We start from the raw sequence: 21,530 nt of genomic DNA on the forward strand, positions 1-21,530 counted from the left end.
GGCTGTGCTGCCATTAAAAAGAGAGGCCATGGCCCCCGTGCTGTGCTTCTTGGGGCAGTGGGGCAGGCTGGGTTGGCGCCCTCTCTCTTCTCAGGTTTGGGTTCTGACCATTCACCTATGCATCCTCCTGTCCATCCTTCTGTCTGTCCATCTATACCTTCATTCACCTGCCAACCCACCCACCCCTTGTCCATCTGCAGTCATCCATCCATCCATCCTTCCATTTTCCAATCTTCCATCCGTCCATCCGTCATCCAGATACTGACCCATCTACCCATTCATCCATCCATCCATATCTATCCCACCATCCGTCTATCCATGTGTTTATTGAACACCTACTTTGTTCTGGGTCCTGTTCTAGGGCTCTCTTAACCACCAAGACCTTCCCAAATCCTACTGGTGGGGCGGGGACAGATCAACACAACACAGAGTCCCTCCCCACCTGATCTTACCCAAAGCCTACAGTGGAGACTCGCACAATGCGATGTGCTTCGGGAGAGGAAAGCACACAACCCGGGAGTCCGAGGCCTGGGTTCGAATCCTGTCTCCACCTCCTACTAGTTATGGGACTTAATCTCTCTGAGCCTCGGTTACCTCATCTGTAAAATAGGTATAACCACGTGAGCAGCATTTCCCCACGCGTGTGTGTGCACGTTTGGTGGGAGGAGGGTGAGGATTTGCTGCAAAGGTGGCTGTGACGTAGCCCACACGGGGCCTCACACACGCAACGTTCATTCATTAGCGAGAATTTATAGAATGCTTAGAACATTCCAGGCACTGTTATAAGGTCCTGGGGATACCTCAGAACAACAGGTATCACCCCCCCAAAAAATCCCTGCTCTTGTGACATTTACATTGGGGAGGTAGATAGTGAAAATAGACATACAGCGTGTGAGATGCTGGTAAGTGCCCTGGAGAAACTAAAGCGCAGTTGAGGGCCGGGGATGGATTTGCTATTTCTTTTTTTTTTTTTTTGGCCTCGCTGTGTGGCTCGTGGGATCTTCGTTCCCTGACCAGGGATCTAACCTGTGCCCCCTGCAGTGGAAGCACGGAGCCCTAACCACTGGACCGCCAGGGAAGTTTGCTGTTTCTCACCATAGCTTTACAATTCTTGTTATCTGGGAATTGACAGCTTCTGGTTCTAAAAAGCAACTTTTCTGCCGGTACATTTCCCAGCTCCCTTAAGAGTGTTGTCTTTCCCAGGTCTCTTGAGCTCACAACAGCCCTGTTAGGTGGGGTAGGCCGGGATGTTCACATGTGGTTAAAAGGTGCGGATGCAGACTTGGAGAAGGGAAGTGACGTGCCTGAAATCTCAAGTCTTGGGCCCTTCGGAACTAGGACGGGGGCCCAGGTCTGCAGACTCTCCCACAGGACACAGCTCTCCCTCCCCACCTCCTTGTGATGGCGCAGGCCCCAGCAGGACAAAGGTCACCACCCCCGACCACCGTGCGCCGGCCACTGGATCTTCCCAGCCACTCCTGAGGCTGAGGCTTTTATGAGACCCATTTGGCAGATACAATCAGTGGCTCAGGCTGGTGGAACTCACACAGGGCCACTCTCTAGGAAGGGGCAACTCTTGTCTATTCCCTAGGACGATCCTGGCCCCTCTTGCGGCTTTTCAGGAGTTAAGGGTAGGCGCGAAGCTAAGGTGACTGAACAGAGAATGCGGGGTCATGCAGATGGTGCCCCACTTGAGCTTCAGCTGATCCAGTAAAGGCAGAACCCACCTTTGCAGGGGCCGCCTGAAAGGCAGTTTCCCTCAGCACCGTTGCCCTGGGGATTTCCCACAATCCTCAGCTTCAAGATGGCAGCCGCAGGCTCATCTGTGACTTCTGCCCTCCCCTGCAGGACAAAGGTCTGGCCAGCTGGTCGACCGTGGCCCACAGCGGCTCCTCCTTTAGTGGGCAGAGATGTCTGCCTCCCTTCTTTGGGGGTTTTGTACCTGATTCAGGCGGGACAGTGGAAGCTGGAGACTCCTGGGGCTGATGGTTTCCCACCCCTGCCTGCCCTTTCCTGCTGTCCTCTCTCCTGGGTTTTTAAAGTACATGTGCTGTCCCTCCTGGCTGGAAATCGGCAGGTAGGCCTGTCGCTGGGATGGGTTTTCCCTGAAATTTCACAGCACCTGCTCTTTGTCAAGGCGGGTGGGGGACTGCAAGCCCATGTGGATCTGTGTGGTATCCCAAAGGGTTAGGTTGGTTCTCAAACTTCACTTTGAACTTGGGGATCCACTAGTGTCCCGGGGGCTGCTATAGGTAGTGCAGGGGTGTTCCTGAGTGGCTATGCGGGACTCCCTTCAGGACCTCCAGGCAGCCCCGGCAGTTCCTCTTCTGTCCGTTTATAGGCTGGCTTCAGTAATGTGCTGTCCTTGGAAGAGAGGGTTTGTGTTTGAGAGGGTTTGCTTGACGTTGACCAGACATGGGTGTCCAGTGTCAGTTTACAAACCCCCATGAATGGGGGGCTCACTACTCCGCTCCCAGTGGTTCTGTGATAAAATCATTCTGTTATCAGGAAGGACTTCTGAACAGAATGAGGTTGGACTCTTCTGCCTCCACTGGAGGCCCGCATCCCATCCCAAACCCCTCGTGTTCAGCACAGCTCCCCCTCACCTGCTCCCTGCCATGCAGGGGTGCCCCCTCCCGGCACACAAGCCCAGCGGGATTTGGGATCCTGGCCTCCAAGTGGGAGCCCAGGGTTCCCAGGGGTGGGGGTGGGGTGGAGGATGTAATGGTGCTCAGTGTTGAGAGCTGGGGGTGACAGCAGGCACGGTGGGGTGGGAGGGAGGGAGGGAGGAAGACAGCCATGTTGGAAAAACTCAAAGGAGCTTCATTTCAATAAATAATGCTTTTCTTCTTCAATGAAAGTTTGCACATTAGAAAAGTGAGTAAGGATGGACTTTGGGCTTTCTGGGAGGAGAGACAAGATGGTTCTTCCGCCCTGGACTGTGGCCCTGTCCACCTTCCCAGGGAGAAGTTACCACAGCTGCAGAAGATGATGCTGGGGCGTCTGCATCAGGGGACATCTCATCTTGAGGAGGCCTCGCTGCTGTGGTTCCTGTCCCTCCTGCCCACCCTCTCTGGGTACCTGGTCTATCCCATGTGGGCAGCTGTCACCCTAGCAGGGGTGGATAAGAGCGGGGGGCGGGGAGAAACCACAGAGCAGTCACACAGATACCAAAGAGTTCAGTTCACAGCCTTGCTAGCTGCTTCCCTTCCGGGCCTTCTGCACAGTGTTCTCATGAGAATGAGGTTACCGGCTGGCCTGGGCCACAGGCTCCCAACAGACACGAGAATAATATTTCACAAGTCACTGGATAAAACTCCAGCCTTTCCAGGGGTCTCCCGGGTAGGGGAGGCGTCCTCACTGGGGCAGCCCGCTCTTCATGCCCAGCTGTTTCTTGAGCTCCGGCAGCTGGGCCAGGCTAATGTTGCTGCCCCCACAAACGATGACCACGAGGGAGGACAGTGGGGTACAGAGCTTCCCCTCTCCTTGCAGCTTCTGAACCACGTTGCTGTAGATGGCGGCCAGGGCTGCCCCACAGGCGGGCTCCACCAGGATCTTCTCCTCATCTGCCAGAGGAGGGGGATGGTGAGGGTAGAGCCAGAGTTCCGCAGGGTGCAAGGGAACAGTTGGGCCACTGGTAAAGCATAAGCCACTCAGCTCTCAGCCCTGGGCACAGACTCTGGTCCAGGACCAACCCCACCTGCCATCATTACCCTACACTGAACTTCCAAGGTCTGAGCCAGGGCTGAGTTTCATCATCATTGCTAACACTGAAAAGATGATTGTAATTTCCTGAGCACCGTGTTGAGGATTCTGAGGAATCATCTGAGCAAGAATGCCAGGGTTGATTAGCCAAACTAACTGTGAGTATAGGAGAATTAAGTGGCAGCTTAAGTGTGTGTGTATGTGTGTGTGTGTGGGGGGGTATGTTTGTCATCCCTGTCCCAGGATGAACCCGGTAAGAGTCCAACTTAGTTACAGACCCACCTCTGAATCCAACACTGAGGCCCATAGTTTCCTTTGTTACCCTGGCTACCAGGAAACTCAGAGCCAACATTTTAAATACTTCGTTATTGTTCCTTGCTGTTATGTTATCAGACTTACTTCTTCATTTGTCCCTTTGGTCTTTCTATTTTTACCACCGCATTGCATTAACTTCCATTAATGGGAAATTCCAGGGAGGGACGGGAGACAGAACTGTGAATGGGATCCCTTGGCACGCCCAGTGGACAGCCACTTAGGTCCTGAATCAGCAGGTCGGGTCTTGAAAGGACTTGGCACATACCCACAAACTTCTCAACAGCGGCCACAGCCTCCTGGTCCGAGACAACTTCAGAGAAAATGGGGTGTTCCTGAAACACCTTCATAGCCTGTGCTGTCACAGTGGTCACGCCCAGGGCTTTGGCAACACTGGGAGAGGCAAGGATGGAGAAGCGGGGGAAGAGATAGGAGAGAGGAGGGAGGCAGACCATGTGACTACCTTCTGGCCAATGAGAGGTAAATGGAAGTATCGTGTCTTTAAAGGGAGGGGGCATAGCTTCTGCCCTGACTTCTTCCTGCTAGATGGAGTATGGGTGTGATAGCTGGCACTTAAGCAGCTATTTTGGGCCATAAGTCTACATGCTAAGGATTATGGAGAACAAACTCAAGGATCCTGGGCCCCTGGCTTCGTGGAGTTGCCCCTGGACTGCCTACCTCCAGATTATTTTTATATATGAGAGGAAATAAAGTTCAATTTTGTTTAAGCCATTGTTATTTTGGGCTCCTGTATAATGTGGCCAAACCTAATCCTAATCAAACACCATCTGTCAAAAGTTTGGGGCTGGGATAAGAACTCCTTGGGAGCAGGAGCTGTGTTTATTCACCACTGTCTCCCCAGGATCAGCCAGTGTCTGGCACGTATTAGGGGCTCAGTAAATGGTTGGTAAATTAGTGAGGTGTGTAAAACCCTGCCACAGAGGAACCCAATAAATGATTAATCTTAGACTTTTCATGCAAGGAAGTGTGATGTTCATGGTACAGAGTCACACAGACTTGGGTTTGGTCCCAGCCGTACCACTCACTGGCTGTGTGACTCTGGGCAAGTGACCAAAGCCTCAGTTTCTTCACCTATAAAATGGGACTGGCATCGGGATCTGCCTCACAGCCAGCACCGAGGGGAGAGCTCCCCAACGCTCATGGAACATAGTGGCAGCACCTCTGCCTACTTACCTGGTGATCTGGGGCAGGGTGACAAGTTTGCCGGCCTTGGTGGAAGCGTGGAAGCTGTTGGCTCCGATGGTCTCCATGGTGATGATGGGCACGTCTCCCCAGCCCACCTCCACCAGCCCCTGGGCCACTCCGCACAACAGCCCTCCACCCCCCACCGCCAGCACGATGGCCCCCGGCTTTGTGCTCATCGTCTCCTTCAGCTCCTTCACGATAGAAGAGTGGCCTTCCCTGGAGGAGGTGGTGGGGGGCAGGTCAGGGCTGGGCTTTCTGGAGACCCCAGGCAGCCCTGAAGATGCCACTTACCCTCTGTATTTGCCCTCATCCCAGGCGGCTACTGGGCCTCGGGGCTGGTCACCTCGTCCCCGACTCCGCCCTGATTTCCAGCTGGCAGAATCTGCATCTCTACCTGAGGGCTTTCTCTGACCACTGGAGCACTATGACTGTGGCAGCTGGCAGTGCCAGGAGACGAAACCCCCTGAGAGCAGCCCTCAGCCAACTATGGGAATTAAGAATTACGGGAGTTGAGGCACAGACGCCCCAGCATCATCTTCTGCAGGTGTGGTAACTCTGGTTCATGTTCCACACTGGCCTCCAGGGGCCCCCCCGAGGGACTGAGCGCCAGCTGCCCACAGTGGTCACTGGCCCATCAGTGCTTTTTATTGGCTTCCCTCCTCACTCCTCTGAGTCACCTCCCAAGTCAACTGCTTTCCCTGAAATCTTTGTCTCGGGGTCTGATTCTGGGGGACCCGATCGCACACACCTGTGTATCTGAGCGCATGTGTTCGCTCACGGTCAAGGAGAATGGGCATTGGTGCACGTGTGTGTGGGCACCAGCTGCCACGCCTGTGTGTGTGCTTCTACGTGATGATGTGCACACACGTGTACACCGCTGTGTGTGATGATGTGCATCATGGCAGGTGTCTACACGGTGGGGTGGTGGGGTGGTCACTACCCACCCCGGGTGACCCTGGGCTCCACGTACCAGATGAGGGGGTCATCGAAGGGAGGGACGTAGATCCAGCCTGAGTTGTTTTTTGTCAGGGCCTTGGCCACCTTGACAGCCTCATCCAATGTCTGCAAGATCACAGAGGAGGCGGGAGGGGTGAGGGGCTGGGGGACCCGGCCCTGCTACCAGGTGCCCTCCGTGGCCCCTGCTCCAGGTTGGCACTCACCTCACCCACCACCTTGACCATGGCGCCCTCATTCTTGAGCCGCTGGATGGTGAGGGCGGGCGTGGTGCTGGGCACGACGATCGTGGCGGGAATGCCCAGCTTCCTGGCCGCGTAGGCAGCTGCCATGCCCGCGTTGCCTGCTGCCAGGGGTGGGGGGTGGAAAGTGTTAGTGGGACTACCTGACCTCCAGGCTCTGAACCCTCCCTGGGTGACTGCTGGCCTCCAGCTGGAATTCTAAATTGGGACTTCTGCAGATGTTTGCAGGGCCCAGAGAGGTGGAGCCCCTGGCCCCAGGACACACAGCAGAGGACAGGAGGAGGCATGCAGGCCACTTACCCGAGGAACAGACAAAGTGTTCACAGCCTCGCTCAGCCCACTGTAGAGACAAAGAGGGAGGGGATCAGGCTGTACATCTTCCCTCCCCAAAGAGACTGGCTCAGGGAAGGGTGAGGGAGAGTCAGGCCACTGATGGCTCTGGGATCAGTCCACAAGGGGACCCTCTGCACTGGCACCCCTTAACCAGAGGAGGCGTTAATGGTGGGTGCTCAGGCCTTGCGGGGAAGTTGCAGGGCCTAGCCTGTAGCTCCTAGGATTTCCCACGGCACTGGCCCTGGCCTGTCCAGAAAGAGGACCTGCTGCACTCTCCCAGATGATGCAGAGCCCGTGCTGTACCGTCTTGCAGAGGTGTCCGATGCCCCGGATTTTGAAGGAGCCGGAGGGCTGGGCACTGTCTATCTTGAGATAGACGGTGGTACCAGCCACTTTGGACAGGGTCATGCTGTCACGGACGGGGGTCTTCACGTGCAGGGGTTCGCCTGACATCATTGCTGGGAGAAAGGAAGGAAACCCAGAGGGTCAGGGGAGCTGGCCCTGGTGGCAGCTGCTGCCATTCAGTAGGCAGTGTGGCTGGGAGGGACCTTGTCCCTGACTTCCCAGGAGGCCAAGGACAAGGCCCAGCTTATAGCAACCTGGAGACCTGAGCTCAAATCTCAACTCGGCCACCTACTTGACATGGAACAAGGAATCTCCCTTCAGCCTCAGCTGCCTCATCTGTAAAATGGGCATAAGGGTCATCTGCCCCCCCACCTTGCCCACCCCAAGACACACATACGCTATGCTGGGAAGCTACGAACATCAGAAATAACATCCAGGGAATTCCCTGGCGGTCCAGGGGTTAGTACGCCTCGCTCTCATTGTCGAGGGCGTGGGTTCGATCCCTGGTCAGGGAACTAAGATCCCACAAGCTGCATGGCGCAGTGAAAAAGAAAAGAAAGAAAGAAAGAAAGAAAGAACATCCAGACTTTGTAACTTTTGAAGAGCATGAGGTGGAAATAGATTTGCAGGTGCTGATTCAGAATGAGCCACAGGATGGCTAAGTGGCTGAAGCAGGGGCGGGATATCAGATCTAGTCTGTGCAGGGATACACGCACACACACACAATCCACATGTTCCTGTGTGCAGAGAACATCTCAGCAAACACACAAGAAACCAGTCAGGGTGGGGACCTCTGAGGAGAACTGGCACTCGGCATCCCCTTATGTACAATTTGAATGTTTTGCCATGTGCATATATATTACTTATTTAAATATGCATTTTTATTTTATTTTATTTTAAAAATTATTTACTTATTTATGGCTGCATTGGGTCTTCGTTGCTGCGTGTGGGCTTTTTCTAGTTGCGGCGAGCCAGGGCTACTCTTCATTGTGGCGCGTGGGGCTTCTCGTTGTAGTGGCTTCTCTTGTGGAGCACGGGCTCTAGGGCACGTGGGCTTCAGTAGCTGTGGCTCGTGGGCTCTAGAGCGCAAGCTCAGTAGTTGTGGCGCAAGGGCTTAGCTGCTCCTCAGCATGTCGGATCTTCCCAGACCTGGGATCGAACCCGTGTCCCCTGCATTGGCAGGTGCATTCTTAACCACTGCGCCACCAGGGAAGTCCAAAATATGCATTTTTAAAAAACTAACCTTCAGAAAGCCCTGTACCCAGTTAGGGGAAGCTTTTTATTTTTTTTAATTTTTATTTATTTATTTATTTTTGCGGTACACGGGCCTCTCACTGTTGTGGCCTCTCCCGTTGTGCAGCACAGGCTCCGGACGCGCAGGCTCAGTGGCCATGGGTCATGGGCCCAGCCGCTCCGCGGCACGTGGGATCTTCCCGGACTGGTACACGAACCCGTGTCTCCTGCATCGGCAGGCGGACTCCCAACCACTGCGCCACCGGGGAAGCCCTATTGTTATTTTTTATAATAATTATTATATTATTCAATAGTCGCTTCTAAAGTGACTACCATGTGCCAGACACTGTCTTAAGCTTTACAGATAATAACTCACTTAATCCTTTTAACAGTCCTAGGAGGTGTCATTATTCTCCAGTTCTGGGGAGGAAACGGACTCTGACTCTGTTTTTCAGGTTGACCACATGTACCTCTTATGATGCGACATTGACACTTTTCTAGATGGGAGGTGGGGTGGGGTCTATGCTTCCTCCTCTTGAACTGGGTCGGAGGTGGGAGGGGCGCTGTGGCTGCAGTGGAAGTGACGCTATGTGACGTCCAAGCAGTGAGGTGCTGGTGAATATTTAACTGTGGCTTCTCCGAAGGAAAAGAAAGTCCTGATTTCTAGTGTGTGGCTCTAGCCCAGTGTGGCTCTCAAGGCTGGTCCATGTAAGGTGACCCAGCTTCCACCTGGCTGGTAAGCTCCCTGTCCTAACCCAGATGCCACGATGGGCGCAAGCCCAGGCCGCACGCGGAGGCCACAGGTAGGTGTCCCGCCCGACAGTTCCAGCTGAGATTCCAGCTGATGGCCAGACATGGGGTCTGACTTAGGGATGACTCTAGCCCAGCTACCGTCATCACGCTGCAGCCCCCAAGTGAGACCCAAGTGGGAACTGCCTGGCTGAGTCCAGTCAAGCCCCAGAGTCATGACAGGTAAAGAATGTCTGCTGTTGTTTTCAGTCACTCACCTTGGGGCACTTTGTCACACAGCAATAGAGGCTGGAGTATTGACTTGCCCAAGGTCACACAACTAGGGAGTAGGGGAGGCAGGACTTTTATTTTTTTTTTTGGCCATGCCACGTGGCTTGTGGTATCTTAGTTCCCCAACCAGGGAATGAACCTGTGCCTTTGGCTGTGAAAGCGTGGAATCCTAACCACTGGACTGCCAGAGAATTCCTAAGTGGGGGAGACAGGATTTGAACCAGGCAGTCTAGGCCCAGAGCCAGGCTCTCTCCAGGACACATGGGTGTGGCTCAGGGTCTCCTGTCTGCACGGATTCTGGGTGACTGAGAAACTAAGGTGGCCCAGATTCTGACCACGCCCCCTTTCCATCCTGCCTCTCCTGCTGAGTCACAGGGGAAACTGATTCTCCCCAACTTGATCGGAGCCAGAATTGATCAGCGGGTGGTTGAACAGCCTATTTGCTCCTCCCCTCCCCCCCACCCCAGAAGGCCAGGCAAGGGTGTCTACCCCCTCCCATCCCCCCACTACATTTCCAGTGACTCCACTGGTCCAGCCCCTGGACCTGGGTACTCCTGGCCCAGGCATCCCCCCTCCCGGAATGGTCCAGATATGCCTGGCTTGGAAGAAAAGTGGGGGATGGCGTTCTGACCACCCCAGCAGCCTTAGCACCCCCCAAATATGGGCCTCCCATGTCTGTCTGAATTAACTGACATTCAGGGCCTGGGGGGTGGGAGCCCAAACACACACCACCTCTCCCCTAGATCTGCTGAATGAAAGTCAGAGACACTCCAAACCAGGGGCATCCCCACATCTGTTTGAATTAACTTTTAGTTCCTGGAGGTTATTCCTCAAACAATGGCATTCTTGTTCTGGTTGACTGGACCTTAAGGTCTTATGCAGGTTTTATGCAGGCAGCCAAGTCCTGGCCTCAGGGAGCCCTCCTGGTGGGGGTGGGGGAGGCACCCACCCCTTTCAGGTGGATTCGGAACACCCGCCCCCAACCCGTCTCCCACTGTGCCATCGGATGCCCTCAGGTGAGGGGGCAGGGTCCCTCCAGCACAGTGCCCTGTGGAAAGGGGGCATCTGTAAACTGCACTGGGCAGCCATTCCCACCTGCTAAGACTTCAAAAAAGGAGGCTGAGCCAGGTGCAGAGGAGGGAGAGGGCGCGGGAAGCTGCAGTCTGCCTACCTGTCACCCTGCAGTCAGAAGTTACAGTCTCACGTGACTCACAGTACGAGCTCAGTAAAAATGAACTATTATTATACATGGACTGAACACTTTAAGTGCACTATCTCATTTCACCCTCACAACAACCTTAAGAGGAAGGTTCTGTTATTATTACCCCCACTTTACAGATGAGGAAACTGAGGCACAGAGCTGGCAGTGCACCCAGACAGTCTGGCTTCAAAGCATGGGTTTTTATGCTCAACTGACTCTACCTCCCCCTCTTCCCCTGGGAAAACCCAGGCTGGCCGCAGGCACTCCAGTCGCAGGGATGGAGCTGAGGATGGATGGGGCCGCTTACCGGGCAAAGGCGATGAGCTGGCGGCTGCACAAAGCGTGCGAGCAAGGGAGGGATAGATTGGAGATGGTCTAGATGGGTAGACGGCCCACGGACAGATGAAGTGCAGAACAGGTAGAGAGTGTCTTCAGAATCGTCCCGGGGCTAACGGGTCCGGGCTTTATCCCCCCAGGCGCCTCCGGGCAGCCAATGGGGCCCCAGGACAGGCCACACCCCCTCCAGGCCCCGCCCCCTGGCCCAAGGCCGGGGGCTTCCAGGAGGGGAACCAGCAGCTAGCGGCGCCTCTCTGGCAGCTGCTTCTGTCTTTTTCCCAGTCCCGCTAGCCACCTCCCGTTCCCCATCCACAACCTCACTTGCAAATGAGGACAAATACCTACTTCCCTAGGGATTTTAGGAGGCTGCTGGAGGAAGGTGTGCGATAACGCACTTAAAGTCGCTAGCGCGTGCTTGGCACTTAGTAGACACCCAAGAAACAAACAGTGGAGAAAGTGGATACTGTTATCATCCCCGTCTTACAGAAAGGGAAACTGAGGCAAACAGTAAGAGGGATGAGCTGGCACTTGAACGCAGCAGTCTGACTCCCAAAACTGCAATCTAAACACAGTTTTTAAAATTGCCGTCCCCGTCATCCTTTATGACCCCTTCGTCCTAAAGGGGCAGACAGCCTTATGGGTAAGCCCCAGGAGGGTCAGGGTTCAAATCCTGGCTCTGCCCTTTACTAGCTGCGTGGCCCTAGGCAAGTCACTTTGGCTCCTGGGGGCTCTGTTTGCTCATCTGTAAAATGGGGATGATAATGGTACCTCCCTCCTAGGATTAGATGACATGATAACATATGTATGTATGGAATTGAGTGTGAGTGTTCAGTAAGTGCTGGCAGCCATCACCGTCATCCTCACCATCATCTTCATCATCACAGAAGTGGAAGGTCTTGCCTCCCTGCCCCATGCCAAGCCTCGGATCTGTCGCTGGCTGTCTGCAGGGGTCTGCATCCCCACAGGGGCGGTGCGCATGCGCGCGCGCGCGCGCGCGCACACACACACACACACACACACACACACACACACACACACACACACAGAGTCGGCTTTCTCCCTGGCCCCTTCAACAAAGCTTTCTTGTCCAACTGGCCAGGACGAGAATATCGATGAGACAGAGGGCAGAGAGGGCACAAACAGACCACACAGCCATCCCCCTCCATGCGACAAGCTGTCCCCCTCTGACTATCCACAGACCATCCCTGTAAGGCCAGCAGGTCCGGGGAAGGGCCCAGGGAGCCAGACGGAACCCCCACCAAAGTGGCTGATGCAACCGACACCTGACATTGCCACACCACTCGGCCCTGGTCTTCCCACTCCCCGAGGGGCGGAACCAAGGGCTCTGAGACTGATGCAACCGACACCTGACATAGCCACAACACCCGAGAGATTACCAAAAAAGGGCTGCTTCACACAGCAAGCACCTCCCCTGCGTCCATCCCTATAAATTTTGTTCGCGCCCACACCCGGGCGCGACTTCTCTGGCCCCTTTCTCTCGGACCAGTGAACCTCGCCCGGGAGCGTTCCCAAATAAAGCTTGCTTAAGCTCTCCTCCATTTTTTGGTGCCGTTCCTTACAATCCCGAGCCCCCCTTCCTAGTGGGACATCCACAGCTGTGTGTTGGGGATTCAGGGTGGCGGAGCTGAAGGGACGTGAGCATCAGGAAGCTCACGTGTAGCCACAGCCTCCTGGTGTGCATCTGAGTGTATACAGCTGGCGCTCACTTTGCCCGAGTATCTGCTTGTGCCTGATTCCTTGTCAAGTGTTTCCTATGTGGGTTTTCACTTAACCCTCAGACAGCTAGGGGAGTGGGCATTTTGAATCCCACATCACAGGTAAGGAAACAGGCTCAGAGGTGAAGTAAAACTGCCCAAGGTCACCCAGGAGGCAGGGATGAAATGAGTCAACTGAAATAAAACCGCACAAGGTGAGAGCTGTGAGTTTCAGTTTTATTTGGGAACTTACTGAGGACAGTAGCCCGGGCGGGAGACATCCTCCCAGATCTCTCTAAGGAACTGCTCCAAAGAGGTGGCGGCGGGAGCGGGTGGGAGTGGGGGGCGCAGAGAGGTCAATACATATAAGATTTGGTGAAGGGGGTGCACGCAATCCAGCAAACATCTCGGTACAGCGTTGCTGCTATTCACCAGGAACAGACATCTCCGTTAATGACTTTAGTGCTTTTCTAGGTATGAGAAGATACAAGAAATTGGGTTCCTAAAAATTTTTCCTGAGAATATCCAACTGTCTGAAGGCCTGTTCTGCCAATTTTCCCAGAGCACAGAGCGCCTCATTCCTGATCACAGCCCTGAACCCCTTTTGGGCAGGGTGTGTTGAAGGTCAGAGATTGCAGTGGCTAGCGACTTCATTCTTGTAGAACCAGGTGACGAGTGACATTTTTTAGTTGTCAAATGCAAATTCAGGAATTCTGAGTCCTTCACGGATACAAGGTTGATGGAGGGGTTGGAGGTGGGGGTCAGGGAGGGCATCTGGCCCAGCCTGGTCACAGTCAGAAGTCCCAGATTTAGGCTTTTGATGCTGCCTCCACACGGGGGGGGGGGGGGGGGGGGCGGTTAAGCTCCATTCCAGTGGAACAGCACCCTGACTGGGCGGTGGGAAGCTGCAAGTGGTGGAAACAAGATGATTAATTCTTTCTTTTGACCTCTATGTGTTGGTCCATTTATTTCAACAAGAATGGATCACGGCTGTGATTTGAAAAACACCAAATTAAGAAAATCAATCCTATAAGAACCAAAAAGAGAGGAAAAGACAAAATATATATCATTTTTGATATACCGTCTGGGCATTTTAAAAAAAAAGTAACTTTACTGGGACTTCCCGTGCTTCCAGTGCAGGGAGTATAGGGGTTCCATCCTTGGTCGGGAACTGCATACCATACTGCACAGTGCAGCCAAAAAAAAAAAAAAAAGTAACTTTATTGAGATATAATTCACAAGGCATACAATTCACCCATTTACAGAGTATCAGCTTTAGAACATGTTCATCATCCCACAAAGAAACCCCCGACCCAATAACAATCACTTCTCCTTCTCCCCCCTCCCTCCAGCCCCTGGCAACGACCAATCTGCTTTCTGTCTTTATGAATTCTTCTATCTGGACGTTTCATATAAATGGGATCATATACTATGTGGCCTTCTGTGTCTGGCTTCTTTCACTGAGTATTCTGTCTTCAAGGTTCAACCACATTGTAGCATGTGTCAGTGCTTCCTTCCTTTTTATTGTTATTTATTATTTATTAATTTTAATTTTTTTTTTAAATTCAAGATCCATTTGTTCTCTAGTTCTGCCCACACCCTCCTTGAAAGGGCGTCGAATCCTTCCGTTCACTTTAACACCTTGTGCTGAAAACACGTGTTCTGAGGTTTCGACTATGAGATCCACATTCTTAAAGCACTAATTCTTAAACCTCATCTAGATTTCTCCCCTTGGATGGGAGGAGATGACCCAAACACAGCGAAGAACAGCTTAGGACTGTGGGCTCTGCTCGCCCAGAAGACCTTGCGGCTTCCCTGACCACCCGGCTGGAGCCAGGATTAGGGCCCTGAGACGAGGGGCACCTGCTGGGCTGCCGCCCCCGCCCCCGCCTCCTGTCCTCTTCACTAGGCTGACTGTCGCCTCTAGTTTCCCTGGAGTTTGGGCATTCCAGACGGTCTCCGCTCACACTTCTGTAACACGCCTGCTGCCTCAGCATCGCTGATCCACACCAAGGGGGAAAAGCACACAGAACTGCTTTTCAGCACACCAACGTTCCACACAGAAGTTAAGCCTGCAGGTTCTTTGTCATCAGAGGACACTTGCAAGGCCATGACTTTCCCGGGCTCTCCACTGCCCTTGCCGGCAGACGGGATGCGCGTGGCCGTGGTGCTGAGTGGGCGCACCCCCCTGGCTCCACTCCGGTTCACTCTCCTGGAGAACTGCGGGCGGCGCCCCGGGCTCATCAGCAGGCTCTACCCTGAACCCAGTCCTAGAGTGACAAGAGCCACACCTGCAGGTCTGTTCCACTGACCAGCCGCACAGGACCGAGCTGAGACCACGGACCTTGGTCTGGATTGTGTTGGCTGGTCGTTCTTGCCTAGGTTCACAGGCCAACAGCCGCTGTCCTCCCTTTCCTGCTCATCACCGCACCAGCGGCTCACTCCTACCTGCTGCCGTCACACGCCTGCCAACCTCGTGTTCGGGGGCCAGCCAAGAACTGAGACCCCAGCAGGCCCCCAGTTCCCAGCAGGCAAACTCCCCATTAAACTACTGCTGCCTAGCGGTGTTCCCGAGGCTTCAGAGCCGGGAGAGTGCGGAGAGCTGCTGGAGGGTTTTAGAGGGAGGCTGGCCGCTGTCATTGTACAAACCTCAGAGAGATCAGTTCATGCCCATGACTCTAGCATCCAAGGCGTGTCCGTTTCCAGATAGCAAGTGAGTCAGTTTCCTGACAGAACCAAGTTCAAATCCAACTTTTGCCATGAACTTGCTTTAACGGATAGTAGTATCCACCCCTTAGATTTGTCGTGAGGATTTAATGACTTAATTGATGTAAAGTTGTAAGGACAGTTGTAAGCCCAGCATATACCAAGGTATTTGCAGGGGCTTTCAGTCTCAGAACACAACCCCCATGTGCACCAAATGAAGACTTTTTTATTTTCCTCTAACTCTGCTTAATTTTTATTTCAAGCAGGTAAATAATTGGAGACCATGAGGGGTTTTCCCTCCCCCCTCCCCACTAGGGGTGGCAGTGACATTCCAGGGCTGAGTCAACACAAGATGGGGTGGGGATGCTGCCTGGTCCTCACTTGTCTGACCCCCGCCCCAGTTTGCTGGGGGGGGCCTTCCTCATTCCCTGCCACGTGAATCCTTGTCCCATAGTCTGGGGGCCACGGGCAACCATTCCAGAGAAAGGTTGGAGACTCAAGGTATTTTCACTCCCCTCCCTGTTTTGGCCACTGCCTTAAACTTTCTCTTATCTCCATTCCCTGAGGCAAAGTGCACGGCCCCTCTTCCAGCAGCGGAGTGTGGAGTAGATGCCTATCAACTGTACATCTGCAGGAAAGTTTGAGTAAGTCGTTAAACTTTGGTGGCTTGAAACTATCCGCTGGGGACTATGGATACCATGAAAATCAACAAACGTTACAAATGAGGACTCCTTCCTTCTTTCCTTCCTTCCTTCTTTCTTTTCCTTTTTCTTTTTCTCTCTCTTTCTCTGTCTCTCTCTGATCTGCCTCTTTGTCTCTCAATGTCTCTCTTTCTTTGTCTCTGTCTCTCTGTGTTTGTCTCTGTCTCTCTGTTACTCTCTGTCTCTCACTGTCTGTCTCCTCCCCAGGGGAGGGAAGTGAGGGGCAGGGAGTGATACGTTAATATTCTCAAAATATTATTCCTCCATGATACATGCCTCTGCCATGCATTTCCCCTGATTATACAGAAAAATAACTCTGGCAAAAGGGAAAAACTTGGTACTGCTGATCCCGGACCGGCTCTTGTCCATCGCCCCCCTTTACTTAATGGCTGCAGTCGATTTCTTTTCCAGCTTTGTCTCTGTCATCGGCTAGGTTCTCAACATCTGCATCCATGCAGTGGGCCTGTTTCTCCCTCCATTTTAAAACATAGGACTTTAGTCAGTTAAGCTCGCTTTGAATGAGAATGAAAAAAAAAAAAAAGCACCTCGTTATTTAAGCACCCTCTGAGGAGAATCTTTCTGCAAAGCAAAGAATCCTCTTGTAAGAAATATTGTCATTTTCCACTACTTTTGCAGGTTTGGGTATAGGGACTTAAAAAAAAAAAACCTTTTTATTTTAGAATAGTTTTAGATTTACAGAAATGGAAATCTAAAACTGCATAGATAGTACAGTGTTCCTATATACCCCACACCCAGTTTCCCCTATTATTAATTTACATTAACACGGTACATTTGTCACAATTATTGAACCACTGTCGAGACATTATTATTCAATGAGGTCCATATTTTACTCAGAGTTCCTTAGTTTCTCCCTGACGTCATTTTTCGGTTCCAGGATCCCATCCGGGACGTCACGTTACGTTGAGCCATCCCGTCTCCTTAGGTTCTTCTTGGCTGTGACAGTTTCTCAGACTTCCCTTGTTTCTGATGACCTTGACAGATTTGAACAGAACTGTCGTGGATTTTATGTTTTTTCTCATGAGTGGAAGGACGGGGGTTATAGGATTTGGGGAGGAAGACCATGGAGGCGATATCTCATCCCATCCCATTAAGACCATGCCAACTCCCAACATGACTCATCACTGTGGGTGCCGACCTTGATCACCTGGCCCAGGTGCTGGTTGTCAGGTGTCCCCACTGTAACGTTCCTCTTTCTTCCAGGTGTGGAGTGTTTTTGAGTTGCGTCCATGTGTATGGCGCACAGATTCCATATTTACTTGGGGGACTTCCTGTCCCTGTGTTGTGATTGTCCTTCTGTCTGCATGTCACTTGGATCTGTCTGTCTCAGTGGGGGAATCATTACACAAAGCCCAAGGACTGACTAACACGCTTCCCCCTCCCCTGGTGACAATAACGCCTCTCGTGTTGGGTCCACACTGCCTCCTAGACAGATTCTCTAGCTCATGCTCTCCAGTATGGTAGCCCCTGGCCACCTCTGGTTATTTACATTAAAGTAAAATTTTTATTGAAGTACAGTTGATTTACAATATTGTGTTAATCTCTCTTGTACAGCGAAGTGATGCAGTTATACATACATATATATATATATATATATATATATATATATATATATATATATATATATATATATATATACATTCTTTTCCATTATGGTTTATCACAAGATATTGAACATAGTTCCCTGTGCTATACAGTAGGACCTTGTTGTTTATCCATCCTAAGGTAATTTACATTTCGATTAAACAAACTTAAACAAAAGTTACAATTCAGTTCCTCAGTTGCACAATCACAATTCAAGAGCTCGGTATGCACGGGTGGTGAGCGGCTACCACATTGCACAGCGGAGATTACGGACCATTTTCATGCCCTGTTTCCATGATGGCCCCCGCCTCCTTGCCCCACTCCGCCCTCATCCCCACCTCTCCCATTTCCCCAGGACAAATGATGTTATCAGTATTGTTCTCCATGAACCTACAGGTATTGATGCAATCATAGACGGGTGTATCAGGAACTTTTTGTTCTTGTTGTCTTTTTAAAAGCAACATTGTTGTTTGTTTAAAAAAAAAGTCATCACACCCCTGTTTGAGGAAAGCATCCTAAGAAGTTGTTTGGAAAATCTGGGATTTTTGAAGAATGCACTAATCATTCCATCTCCAGACTGCTGTTCTAATCTACAGATCCTGGACTTGAGCTGCAGCATCTAGATTTCCAGTCTCCAGCCACCCTGCTCACTTCAGACTGGCTCCTACTGCCAATCCTAATTGGCAAGAGCCAATTCCTTAATATCTACCCTGCTGCTACTGTCTGTCTTGAATTCAGTGCGTTTTATGTACTGACCAACTCCTCGGTCTCAGGTCTGAATTCACAGGGAGCTTCTATCAGTAACAGAGGACCACTCAGTTCAGTCCTGGGTTTTTCCTCCAGTCGCATGGCTTGTCCCTATACTTGTGCTATTAAATGTATACAAGTGTATCGAGTTGTACCACCTCCTATATTGTGCAATATTTAATACACTGCACCCTTAAAGCTGTCTATCCATTTATCTTTATTTCAAAAATCTGAACATGGGGCCAGAACTGTTCCCCTTTTTCCTCTGGGCCCCGTTTTCCCCATCCACTATAAGAATGGCTTAGATGGCCCTGACAAATTCTTTCAGCTCAGATATCATGGCTGTGAATTTGTAAGTCTCTTGGGACAAGAACACCTATGTTGGATGTGGGATTCCTCAGTGATTGGTCCCATGGGCTATTTGCTGGGCAAGTGACTTAACCTTTCTGTGCCTCAGCTTCTCCCTTAATAACTGACTCCTTTCCTTATCAGGGCAAGAGGAGAGAGGGAAAGTTCCTCTGCACAGGGTTTCAAACTCAAAGAACTCCAGGAACCAGGCAGGAGCCTTCTGGGTCTTAGGGATGCAATAGAGAAAGATGGGGACAGTGGCAAATAGAACAGTCCCCCACGGGATAGCTCTACAGAGGACAGAGTGAATCAGCTCCAGCCAGCAAAAACGTGGCCCCCTAGTTTGAGACCCTCTCTGCTTTAGAATGATTGATCACCTTGGCAAGGGTCTGAGACATTAGCTAAGATGTATTGGGTGTTAGAAGATCCAGGGCAAATCCCAGCAGGGCTACTCAGCAGCTAGACTGGATGCTTGACTGCATGAACTCCAGTTCTGTTACCTGTTAATGGAACTGAACCTCTGTGCCTTGGAAAGTGTATGACGCAGAGTCCAGAGTTAAACCTGCAAATTCAGAGGGCCAGTTAACTGTGTCCAAGACTCCATCCCTCCCCTTTACGCAGTTCCCTTGCCCTGGGAACAAGAAGGCCAGCTGGGGGTGAAGATGGTGAAATGAAGCTTAATGAATAATCCGGGAGACTGGCCAGGGTGTTTGGCAGCCTGAGGTGTCAGGGACAGGGCCTGGCTAACAAATGTGGATCTGGGAGGGGATGGGTCAGTGACTTGGACCCCTCTCCAGCCTCATCTGCTCTCTGATGCAGCCACTCTGGCTTCCCCACTCCATCCTCTTCCAGGTCAGGAGCTCTGAGTCTAAGCCCTGGCTCTGCCCCTGCTGTGTGACCTCAGGAAAATGACCTAGCCTTTCTGAGCCAAATCTGATTCCACAATGTGGAGTTCATTACAATACCTACCTCCCCCAGGGTGTTGTAAGCGTCCTGTGATAGAACGATGTCATGTTCCCAAACTTCGGACATTCACGTGCTGCCTTGGCAATTTTTGCCACACTGTTGTGTCACACCTTTTATAATACTGATAAAGCAACACTAGCAGCAGCAGCAGCAAACACAGGATGCTTCCTACTGTTCTAAATAGTTTACATCTGTTAATTTTTTTTTTTTGGCCGCACTGTGCAACATGGGGGATGGTTCTCTGACCAGGGATCGAACCCGTGCCCCGTGCATGGGGAGCGCAGAGTCTTAACCACTGGGCTGCCAGGGAAGTCCCCATCTGTTAACTCTTTTGATCCTCACATCAACTCCACTAGGGAAGCAGTATTTTTTTTTCTACCCACCAAATGGAAATTCAGTATTATAATCAAAACTTCAAAGTCTTCCTCCCATACTGCTTTAATGTAAGGAAAAATAGCTTTTAATTTAATTTAATTTTTGGACAGGAAAGTAGTATTTATTGGTGGGCATGAGTAAGGAGAGGACAGTGCCAAGGCTCTCATGAATGCAGGACCTGCCATTTGTCCAGGGGGCCACGATTAGGGATGTATTCGACCCTACAGTCATCCGGGATGAGCCACTTTTCTGCCACCATGTTTTCAAATTCATCTGCTTAAACTTCGTAAATCCCCACTTCTTGGAGATGTGAATCTTCTGGGGGCCAGGGAACTTGAACTCAGCCTGTGTAGGGCCTCAATCACATGCTCCTTGCTCTGCAGCTCGGTGCGGATGAACATTATGACTTGGCCAATGTGGACCCTGGCCACTGTGCCCTGGGGCTTTCCAAAGGCACCGCGCATACCTGTCTGGAGCCTAGATTGGGGACTGCATGCCGGACATGAATGTCCACTGGAAAGGGCTGTCTCCAAGGTCCCTTAGGGCAACCCATACAGGCAACAGGCTGCATACACTACTGGGGAAGTAGTATTTTATCCCCATCTTACACTTGAGGAACCAACGCACAGAGAGGTTAAGTAACTTACCCAAGCCACAGCCAGTAAGTGCAAAGCTGGTATTTGTACTAGAGGCTGGCTTCAGGGTCTGTGTTCTAATTGTTACTGCCTCTTCAGGCCAGAAACTTACTGCTACTATTTAATATTAAAAAAAGAAAAAAACCTCCATTTTTAAACTTTAATACCTGCCTTAGCTTCTTCCTAAGCAATAACCTCCATAAAATTATGTGTATTATTTTATATGCACACACACACACACACACACACAGAGGATATAAACACCCAACTAGTAAAAAACCTTTGGGAATTTCTCATCAACACAAAAGGGCTGGCATACAGTAGGCGTGCAATAAATGCAGCCATCATGCTTCTTGTCCAAACCTGAACTATATGCTAAGGCCCCACTCCTCCAGGAAGCCCTCCCTGATCACACCCCACCCTCAGCTGCCCTATGGGGACCTTCTGCTCTCTGTTCTCCTAGGGGGTGTTAGGGTTGTCACTGAATTAGTGACTTCCTCTCCCCTCCAGGCTGGGGGCCACCTCAGGGCATGAACTGGGTTTTATCACCTCTGTGTCCCCAGTGCCCAGACCAGGACAGGACACCTGTCAAGGATGGTGTTTGTTTAATGTGAGGATGGGGATGAAACTGCTAAAGTCCTCATCAAGGATCATGACCAAGCAGTTCCACTTGACCCCAAGTGGCCAGGAGTTAATCATCAAACCCGGGGAGGTCACACACAGGTCAAGAAGGGCACAGACCATCTGGGCTGCCAGGTGCTTCCTGGACCTCAGCTCCCATTTGATATATAGGGAAACTGAGGCCCCCCCAAATTAATGTGACCAGCTCAGATTCACCCAGTGAGATG

General features: G+C 51.7%; 1 protein-coding gene across 2 annotated transcripts; it reads right to left on the bottom strand.

Moving 5' to 3' along the window:
• Window positions 1-2,826: 2,826 nt before the first annotated feature.
• SDS (serine dehydratase) lies at window positions 2,827-10,978 on the bottom strand. Of its 2 annotated transcripts, none has more exons than XM_082853788.1 (8): window positions 10,859-10,978; window positions 7,056-7,210; window positions 6,720-6,759; window positions 6,384-6,520; window positions 6,194-6,285; window positions 5,212-5,439; window positions 4,286-4,410; window positions 2,827-3,566 (listed from the first exon to the last, which is right to left on the bottom strand). In XM_082853788.1, the coding sequence occupies exons 2-8, from the start codon at window positions 7,206-7,208 to the stop codon at window positions 3,358-3,360; spliced, it is 984 nt and encodes a 327-aa protein (XP_082709914.1). In that variant the 5' UTR covers window positions 7,209-7,210; window positions 10,859-10,978; the 3' UTR covers window positions 2,827-3,357. The 2 variants fall into 2 exon arrangements, with proteins under 2 accessions (XP_082709914.1, XP_082709915.1); XM_082853789.1 differs by having other exon boundaries at window positions 6,384-6,523; window positions 10,859-10,976.
• Between the last annotated feature and the right edge of the window lie 10,552 nt (window positions 10,979-21,530).

This window comes from Leucopleurus acutus (genome assembly GCF_964270905.1).
Source record: "Leucopleurus acutus genome assembly, chromosome: 13".
NCBI classification, from domain to species: domain Eukaryota; kingdom Metazoa; phylum Chordata; class Mammalia; order Artiodactyla; family Delphinidae; genus Leucopleurus; species Leucopleurus acutus.